The following is a 10,766-nucleotide window of genomic DNA, read 5'->3' on the forward strand; positions in this document are numbered from 1 at the left end:
CGTTTTTACCTTTTCCTTTGCTGTGGCCAATTTGTTTAGTCAAGTTTCTTCTGCCATCACGGGGTGGGGAGGGAGGTGGGGTTGGGGCCACGTCAGCGAAATCCCAGCGAGCACTGATCAACACCTCCAGTCGCCTACCGGGCAGCTGTGGGACTGAGCCAGAGGAGGCATAACCAGGGCCCCAGTAGAATGCAGAAAGGGGGTGTGGCCTTAATGCTACAAGCCCATTGGTCAATGAGAAAGATGAAGGGGAAAGGGGCGTGGCCAGGCAGTAGTATGTACAGAGAGACTTGTGGCATCACAAGGAAAGCTGCCCAGGCAACCGCTGTCCCTGCCCACTCTGAGAGAATGGAGGGGCCGCCCAGTCTGAGAGAGGGAAGGGGCTGGCTTTTGCTTTAAAAGCTTTAAAACTTTAAAAAATATATGTGTGCATACTTTATTTATACGTGCGTCTGTGTGTGTGTATCTATGTGTTCTTCCAGAGCTATCTTCATTATCCAGCTTCTATGCAAGATCTGTGATTGTGGCCTGTATTTTTCATCTTCAAACACAGTACAAAAATTACCAGTATTACCATAACTGAGATACAGAGCCTATAAAAATGGAAAATCCATAGCATGCTTGATGATTAATGAAGCAGACTATATTATCCAACATTCCAATAAGATAAAATCACAATAGTTTCTCTCTTTTGGAAAAACGTGTCTCTTATTCTCCTACGTTATTAAGATTTTTTTTTTCTTGAACAATAAATGTCTAATATCTGTAACAACACAAAGCTTTTGAGCCGGGTGCAGTGGCTCATGCCTATAATCCCAGCACTTCGGGAGCCCAAGGCGGGTGGATCACCTGAGGTCAGGAGTTCAAGACCATCCTGGCCAACATGGTGAAACCCCATATCTACTAAAAATACAAAAACTAGCCAGGCATGGTAGTGGGTGCCTGTAATCCCAGCTATTTCGGAGGCTGAGGCAAGAGAATCACTTGAACCCAGGAGACGGAGGTTGCAGTGAGCCAAGCTCACACCACTGCAGTCCAGCCTGGGTGAAAAGGCGAGACTCCATTTCAAAAGAAATAAAATAAAATACAAAGTAAATTTTAGAAGCTTTCAATTTAATAAGCACTCAAAGCTCTTTACCGGTTTAAAACAAATACAAGGCCCGTTTTTCTAGAATCACCTGGCCTCTCTAAGCTTTGCAAATGAAACTGAATTTCTCACTTCATACTTGGCTATGACTTACAATCGTGAAAACCAAGAATTGTGTTATGTCACTGTGTACTGCTTGTTACCTGAATTCCACACGAGACTGGGATCAAGGGTTGAATCTTTCATTATTTGCTCCATAACCTGTGTGCTTCTTATCCCAGATCAAACCAAGCTTTTGTCTAGAGTTCTATAATTTACAGTTAGTAGACAAGAGTGGTTCTCAGTAATGTCATCTCTGGACTAGCAGCGCCAGAAGCACCTGAGAACTCTTTATAAGTGCAAATTCCCAGACCCTACCCTGGACCTGGTGAATCAGAAACTCTGGAGTAGGGCTCAGCAATCTGTGCTGCAGCCATCCCTCCAGGTATTTAAGAACCTCTGCCATACAGCAGGTAGAAAAATGTGTTTCCTTCTGGAGGCCCAAAGCCAGGGATACTATATGTTCTGTTTGATATGAAACAATGACATGCAATTAAAATACATAACACATAACTCTCCTTCCTACTCCCACCCTCCATCCAATGTGTTTTATTTTTATGAGTTCAATAAGAAAACAAGTGATAATCAGAGGTTTACTCTAAAAAGTATATTTATAGGTATCAGTTCTTATCCAGCTTGATCTCACACAAAACCATTTACATCCTCTTACTGCTAAAGTTTTAAAAAAGTATCTTCAAAATAAGTCTCAGGCACACTAGGAGTTCTATAATAAAACACCAAGTAGATCAGAATGTCCAAACTTACTAGAGAAGAAAAGTGGAATCATTGGCTATATTTTCAAATTGCATTCAAAGGAAATTTAAGTTCTGAATTTTTTCACCTTCATACTTCCAAGTTAACAGAATTCAACCAGAACACTCCATTCCTTCGAAGCCTCTAGCCAGGCAAAGTTTTACTGTATTACTTCTTGCTTTCAATGGATATAGGCAGAGTCCTGGTAGGCACATTTTGTATACCTGCAAAGATGCAGAACTAAACTGTTCCATCTGTTCCTTATTAAAACAAAAGTCCTGTAAACCTTGGATGGTGAGTGTAATGCTTCAGCACTAGCACCAAAGCCTCAAATAAGAAAAGATACCAAGAACACCACTAGCAAACAAAACTAAACTCTCGGCTGGGAGCAGTAGTTCACACCTGTAATCCCAGGACTTTGACAAGCCAAGGTGGGAGGATTACTTGAGGTCAGGAGTTCAAGACAAGCCTAGGCAGCATAAGAAATTCACATCCTTACAAAAAAATTTTAAAAATAGCTGGGTGTGGTGACACACACCTGTAGTCCTAGCTACTTGGCAGGTTGAGGTGGGAAAATTGCTTCTGCCCAGGAATTTGAGGCTGCAGTAGCTATTACGGCACTGCACTCCAGCCTGGGTGACAGAACAAGACCTAGATAATTATATTCTCTCCTGCTCCTGTTTACACTAAAATCACTAAGTTAAAACACTTTCAAGTTTGGCAGGACAAAAATTAAGTGAAATGTGACTTCGGCATTTGGAGAGAGAAAAAAAGAAGGAAGGAAGGGAAGGAGGGAGAGAGGGAAGGAGGGAGAGAGGGAAGGAGGAAGGGAGGGAAGGAAGGAAGGAAGGAAGGAAGGAAGGAAGGAAGGAAGGAAGGAAGGAAGGAAGGAAGGAAGGAAGGAAGGAAGGAGGGAGGGAGGGAAGGAAGGGGAAAACAAAAAGAAAGGAAAGGAAGAAGGAAGGAAAGAAGGAAGGAAGGAAGGAAGGAAGGAAGGAAGGAAGGAAGGAAGGAAGGAAGGAAGGAAGGAACGGGAAAAGGAAAAGAAAGGAAACAAAGAAGGAAGGAAGGAAGGAAAAGGAGAGAAAAGAAGGAAACAAAGGAAGGAAAGGAAGGAAAGGAAAAAGAAAAGAAAGGAAAAAAAGGAAAGGCATTAATATACATCCAGCTATTAAAAATGATGATGCCAGGATATATTTACTGCCACAGAAATATGTCCAAAATATAGTAAGTGACAAAAGGCTATCTATTATGATTCTACTTTTTAAAATGTTTACATGCATAAAAAAGTATAAAAAGCAACAAACCAGAATGTTTTGAGTGGCAAATTAAAGATTTTTCTTAATATTTGTCATCCAAAGAATTACAAAAAGAATGTGATTTCCTTTATAACCATGGAGAAGTGTTATTTTCATTTATTTATATTTAAATCTCTTTTCTTTTTCTTGGTTTTTCTCCCATATGTATCCCATGTAGGCTAGAATCCCTGTCTCTTAAGGGAAACCAGTCCATTTTTGGGAAGTGCACTACATAAAGTTGTCTCATCTTCCCTTTATTTTAAGAGATCTGGAGACATTTTTGTTTCAAATTCTTTTAATGTTCTCGGAATATATATATGTGTGTGTATGTATATATGTGTGTGTGTGTATATATATATTTTTTAATATATGAAATTGAGGAAAAGACAAAGGGAAGGCTGACTCCCTACCACCCTCCTGGGGCTACTCTTCCAATATTTGCTGCTATTGTTATGTATTAATATTCACTGGGCACTAAAAAGATGGGCAGCCCCTTAGATCCTTTTTTCTTATCTCTTTCTCATAATCCTACTTCATTCCTTCATTCACTTACTTTTTAAAGGGTCATGTGTACAAATATATAGTCCAGAAATGTTTTAAACATAACTATCCATAAAAGTATGGGGCAAAATCCCCTTCACAGTCTTATTCTCCTTCCACAGCCAAATACTTTTGATTCATTTCTTATATATCATTCAGAATGTATCTTTGCAAATTACACATGTATATTCTTATTCTCCTCTTCTCTCTCAACACAAAAATTAGCACACCACACATACAATACCATTCCTTCTCCCTTTAAAAAAACACACACAATAGGTCCGAATTCTTCTACCTGACTACAGAGGTCTTCCTCATTCTTCTTTTCAGCTGCAGAGTATGCATCGTTTGGATGTACCACACTTTACTTAACCAGTTCCCAGTTGGCGGACTCTGAAATCGTCCCTATCATACTATCACAAACAATAATGCCAAGCATAACCACCCACACACACCAAGTTCATTTCTGAATCTGCCTTCCATGAAGCCTCTGTTTGAATCACCACAAGGTCACAAGGCTGAAAAGTTAGCCTCTTTTTTAGTTTTCATTATGTACAGCAGCATGTAGCAAAAGACTCCCTCGGGCAAAGCAAATGTACTCTTTGGGGATTTACTTCACAACAATAAATGGATAAACAGAACACCAAGGAGAACCATTTCTACTTAACCATGCACACGTATGTATACAATCATGCATATGCATAGAAACTATAACATAAATAAATCCATCAAAGCATTAAGCATTGTCTCAGTATGGTGGATCTATGGAGTGTTTTGTAGACCGCCCTCCTTGCCTGTCAATTCCTTCTAATTTCACAACAGTAAATGTGTATACTTTTGCAATATAAAATTTCAAAAAATGCTAACTCAAATTAAGCTGCATATATTCCTTCGGTCTGTCCTATATTTGTATGGTGCTCCAGAGTGCTCAAATATCACTTCATTAAAAAAAGTTATTTATTCAAAAAATTACTTTTCTGAAGATTTCCGTGAATATCTATGTGTTAGATCACAGTAAAGAAGTTCAGGCATTTGCATGCTTGATTCACAATGAGACTCAAAATATCGAGCTGGAGGGTGAAATAAGTGCTCACCTGTTCCCAGACTTGCCACAATAGGTGGTTCTGTTTTTACAGAAAGTGAGTGATGCAGAAATATTGACAGCACGTCTGTTCAATCATTGTGTTCCTTTGGACTTAGATTCCAGATAATTGGGACCCACTTAGCTGGTGGCTAGCTTGAATAAAGTATTGTTTTTAAAATGCAAATGAAGGTACATATATGACTGGAAGCATATTTTGTACAGAAACCATGGGTTTGGGATTCTGAAAGATCAGGAACGAAATGCTAGGTCCATAACTTCCTCCTGTGTGATCTTGGACATATTACTCCTTCTGTATTTATTTTAGATTTTCCATCCTTAAAATGAGTACAATAATATCATCTTATCTTTCCTTTCACTTCTATCCCCTTCTCTTTCTAGGAATATTTATTGGGAGTTTGTTCTCTTTCCATTTTGCTGGCTGCTTTAAGATACAATGTAGAGCAAAACCAATGCTACTCCTGGTCTGCTGGAAATTTCAGGCTAGTAAGGTTGTTACGAAGATTAAATAAGATAACATACATAACTTAGCTCATGTGCAGTGTTTCAATAGTGTTGAGACCCTTTCTTCTTATGAAAGGCCTATGAATATCTTAGGGCATTCTATTCAGGAGATCCAAATACCTCTTGCCAGTTGCCCAAATAGAACAACTTGTTCAGAGCCTAGGAGAGCAGGGTCAATAGATGAATACTTTACAACACCTAAGAAGTTTAACAGACACTTAATTCTTTGTCTTTAAATGACTTTATTTTGTTGCTCATTTGTATATGAATATATAGAGTGACAACAAAGTAGAATGCACTGAGCTATAGTAAGATAAATCTTGTAAGTGTAAGCATTTTAGACATCAACTCAGTATTAATTTTGACTTGTATGGAAACGTTATGTCTGAGGGTTCCCAGTTTTGCTAATGACATACTTAACTGACAATATAATTGTCACTCTGAAGAGCGTGAAATTAAAATCTTAAGAAATATGCAAACTAATAGCATGATTCTTTGTGTGATCAAAGCAGTTTAACTGAATAGTACCTTATTTATGATTGACTTTTCGTACCTAGATGATTCTGTCTGGTATCTAATGGAAAAACTGATCTAAAACATTAATGACCATTTGCCCCTTTAATAAAAATTGTCAAAAACAGATATTGATGATATTTCTAAAAATTATTAAGAGGAATAGAGCAGCATTTCACAACTAGATTCCAAGGATTGTGTTCTGGACAGCACAAACCACATATTTTCATCCATTGTCTAGATCTTTATTAGGTCTAATGCATTTATAATATTTTTGCAAGTTTATAGTTTTAATTATCACTAGTACCTCAATGCCCAATAGAGATGATACAACTAACCAGTCACCAATAAGATGCAGACTTTGAGTTTTATGTTTCAGGACTTATGGGTTGCAATGTTTTATTTATGTTCAATCACACTGTTTCTCTTCAGCTCCAGTGTAGTGATTGAAGTCTTCTACCAGGCAGAGGACCACGTGACTAAGTACGTATGGCATGGGCCACTGAATAGACAAGACTTAATCCTGTGCTTTTGGACTAATGGTCTGGTGTGCTGACCAAATAAGCATTTCAAAACAAATGATTCTCATCAGTATTATTATGTGTTCTCTTACAGATTGAGGATTTTATTTTTCAAATAGGAAATGGCTAATTTATTTTAAACTATGTATCATACTATACATTCAAATTTCAAACAGTATCATAAAATGATGTGAATACTTAAGTTTTATAATTTAGCTTTAAAAAGTTATGTAAATTGTATGGACACTGATGGGATAGAAATCTGCATTGGAACTTTTAACTCCTTTATGTTTTTATAGTGTCATCATAATACAATAAAATTACTGCTCTATTGCATTAAAAGTATATACTCATTAAGGAAATAGCCAGGAAAAAAATATTCATATACTCAGGGAAATTTTAACACGAGATATTTGCCTTAGTGTGTATATCACTTGAACTTCCTTTGAACTCTACACACTACTTGCTATTTATGACAAAGAAAGCCATTGCTCACAAAGTATTGGATTTGCCTTTGAAGCAATATCAGGAGATCACTGACAAAAGGCAGGGCTGAGATTAGATGTTGAGGGTTATTGCCTTGCTATAGTCCCAAAGCTATGTGAAACGTCAGCTAATTGAAAATGGTAATTATTCTAAATAACAGCATAAACTGTTTCTTTCTAGGATACGTGATGCTTTCAAATTATATAGCCATTGATCTGTTTTTTGTTTTGTTTTGTTTTGTTATTTCACAATTCTTCTCTGCCTTTTTGTCAAATTATCTAGCCATCAGTCCTTGCGACAAAACCCATTGCACCATTTGTATGGACCATGGTTTAATGAGTGACCTGGTCTTCCCATTTGCATAGATTGTAATAGGCCCACCCATCTGAGAGTCTGTCAGCCAGACTGAGATGTGTAATTTCTATGTATACTTAGTTTCTAAGTAGAAAGACTTTAAAATGAAAACCAAGTAATTGTGTTATGGTGGCCATTTGCATTTATTTCAGATACTGGTCGGGAGGAGTCCTATTAATCACAGTTGTAATAGATCTTCAAATTATGACCTACTGAGCAAGGTCATCCCATATGAGATGAATATATATTCAAAATGTTCAGCTTGCTTCTAATGGGCAGTACTTCATACCAAATGGTGCTGAGGGAAATATGTATGGTATAATTTTTCAGACAAAGGATTAAAATTCCTAGTTGTGATGGTTAAAAAAAAACCCCTCTAAAGTGGAAATTAGAAATATATATTCTCCATAGCTATAAAATGAACTACAAGTACAGTTTGATTCTGTAAAATTGAGTTACTTTGGAAAATATTTCAAAGTAACCTAATTCCAAGTCAAGATTCTCTACTGGAATTGGTAGACAACCCAAATATACTTGGGCTTGATCTATTTTAACAAAATGAAGAAGACAGGAAGAGTATAAGAAATTATTCAAATATATTCAGAAAAATATCTGCTGAGGTTAGAACACTAATATACAGTGATAACAGAAAAGTTATATTCCGTCCTTAGATCAAGCCTTGCCACAAAATCATAAAACCAATTTTCTTTTTGAGTGTGAAGGAAATGAGTACGACGTCTTTCTAATTGTACTAAAAATAGTACAATTAGTGCTTCCTGTAACTTTTTTCTTTTTTCTTTTTTTTTTTTTTTTTTTTTTGAGATGGAGTCTCGCTCTGTTGCCCAGGCTGGAGTGCAGTGGTGAGATCTTAGCTCACTACAAGCTCTATCTCCTGGGTTCACACCATTCTCCTGCCTCAGCCTCCCAAATAGCTGGGACTACAGGTGCCTGCCACCATGCCTGGCTAATTTTTTGTATTTTTAGTAGAGACAGGGTTTCACCGTGTTAGCCAGGATGGTCTCGATCTCCTGATTTCATGATCCACCCGCCTCGGCCTCCCAAAGTGCTGGGATTACAGATGTGAGCCACCGCGCCCAGCTAACTGTATTTTTAACTAGTAAATTGTAACCAGGAAGTATACTCACAAACTGTGGAGGCAAGGACACAGGAACAAATTTAGCATTGAAAATAAACAGCTGAAGATAGTGAATCTGACACATTTAATAATGAGCAAATGCTGTTGTGTTCCACAATATTTAGGCACACCTATGCAACAAATCATTTCAGGAAACCATGGCTTTACATCTTAGGAAGCAAAAATGGAGGCAAAGGGTTGGCAGTGAAGAATAACTTGTTCGCATCCCTTGTTAAAGCAATTCCACATAACCTTAGTCCATTTCAAACCAAAACTGTTTAGAATCTTATGTCCTGTTGCCACAAGAACTGAGCTCAATACTTTACAGTCCTAAGCCCAATATCTGAGAGTGGGTGAAGGTATTTTTAGAAGAACCCAGGCATGTATCTGTAGGACCTTAGTAAACCTCCTGTTTTGCATAATTCTCTCCTGCCTCCCAGTCTGTCTGAGGGCTATGCTTTCTTCTTCCCTCTCCTAAGTGAAGGCAATTGACTGACGCTTAATTGTTATTTCTTTCCGAAACTGATAACATAAAATGAGGGCATTAGGTTTCTTCCTTGAAAATCTTGTGTTTTAATAATAAAAGTAGCTGTAGCCAAAACCTGCCCCATGTAAAAAAGTATCTGTTAACAATTACAAAAATAGGCATATGCATCCGTTTTTTAAACTCAACGAAGTCCCAGAAATCTTTTTAGTGCTCTGATACCTTGTAATAAAGGACCTCTAGAGGTTACTGAGATGAAAGCATGCAGAGTTACTGTAGTGGTATGTTGTTATAGGGGAAAATAAAACCAGCAGTCATTCACTGTACAGCCTCCATTGCTGTAACTGTTGTTGCCCTGTAAACTATCTGGCATGCAAAATGCTATGTATTCAAAGTACCTGGCATTCATGATCACTGTAATACCAAATTGTTGGCATTTGTTTTATTTTCCAAAGCCAGATCATTTGTACTTCTCTTAATATTTTGGCTTTGGAACTTCGTTGTTGATACAGATAATTTATCTCCTTATTGCCCTGTTTCCCTTATTGCTGCCCTGCATTTAGCTGCAATTTGCTTTAATTGAGTCATCCCCATGATCATGGAGAATTTGTTCAGTATTTTGATGTTTACCTATAATCTCATTTTGGATTGTTTATCTTGATAATTAACATTATTGCATGAAGACCCAGTTGAGAAAAAATATTATGTGGGAAATTCATTTTTTAATAAAAGCTGAGTGTCAAAACCTGGAATTTCTCTTCATCCTTAAAAGGCTTGTAAATAAAGACAGTTCAGTTGAACAAACTATACTCTTAAAGTCAAATATTTTTGGAAATCAGATTTGAGTCTTTGGGATTTTGAAATTTACATAAATAATCTGGACTCTCAGCAAGCCTGAATAAACAATCACTATTTGATGGGACAATTTAAAGAGCGCAACTTAATATTGCAGTGGTAATTTTGAATCAATAAACAGGAATATAATCAGATTGGGGAATATATAAATCTCTGTCAGTTCAGTGAAACCTACCAGCAGTGAGAGAAAAGATAAAAGTGTAAAAATCAGATTGAATTTTGGTTGAAGGCATATCTGCTTTGCCTCTGACTAGCAACATGAAATTGGTTAAGTTATTCAACCTCTCTACATTTCAGTTTCAGGAAATGAAGTGGACAAAGAAGATCATCATTAAGCAATCTGTACCTCCAATATTCTATATTATGTGGAGATATCAAGTCTGTATTTGATTACACAAATCATAGTTCCAAAAGAGTTCAGAATGAGACATATAGAATTGAAAGTCCTATTTATACAGATACTGGTTAAAGCCCAGGGATTAGATGGGTTTAAAATGCTTTATCCCTATATAGAAAAGAGTACAGGCCCAGGAAAGGCCCCAGGGGCATACCATGATTGGGCCGAGGAGCCAGTAAGAGAGTTTCAGTGACTAAGGAGACGCAAGGAGAGGATGAGGTTTCTGAAACCAGGAGAAGAAAGCCTTCATCATAGAAGCAAGCAATAAACTTCACTGAACACTTCTAAGACATTTTGGACAAGAACAGAAGAGTTACCTTTGGATTTTACTGCATGTAGCTTAACAAAAGTTCATAAAGGCAGTGACAATGAAAGCTCAATTAGAGTGGTCTGAGGAGGGAACTCAGGTGATGAAGTAGAGAATGCGACTATAGATGGCTCTTTCCATAAGTTTTACTTTTAAAGGTAGCAGAGAACTAGAGTAGAGCTGCAGACATAGTTCCCCCTCCTCCCTCTCCTCCATCTCCAGTTTCTTCTTTCCATGAGTGCAACAGAATGAAATTTAGAGCATAATCCTGTAGAAGGTAAGAAATTAATGATGCAGGAAAGAGATTGAATAATTGTCCAAAATAAACAAA

At 37.3% G+C, this 10,766-nt stretch overlaps 1 protein-coding gene across 1 annotated transcript in view; it reads right to left on the reverse strand.

Moving 5' to 3' along the window:
* The window catches only part of LOC139364019 (uncharacterized), a 4,981-nt gene extending 4,404 nt beyond the window's left edge, over positions 1 to 577 (reverse strand). The window contains exons 1-2 of the mRNA XM_071099239.1: positions 566 to 577; positions 10 to 289 (exon numbers count right to left, since the gene is read on the reverse strand). Coding sequence (XP_070955340.1) covers positions 10 to 289; positions 566 to 577 — 292 coding nt within the window. The remainder of the gene's footprint in view (positions 1 to 9; positions 290 to 565) is intronic.
* Between the last annotated feature and the right edge of the window lie 10,189 nt (positions 578 to 10,766).

This window comes from Macaca nemestrina, chromosome 7 (genome assembly GCF_043159975.1).
Source record: "Macaca nemestrina isolate mMacNem1 chromosome 7, mMacNem.hap1, whole genome shotgun sequence".
NCBI lineage: Eukaryota > Metazoa > Chordata > Mammalia > Primates > Cercopithecidae > Macaca > Macaca nemestrina.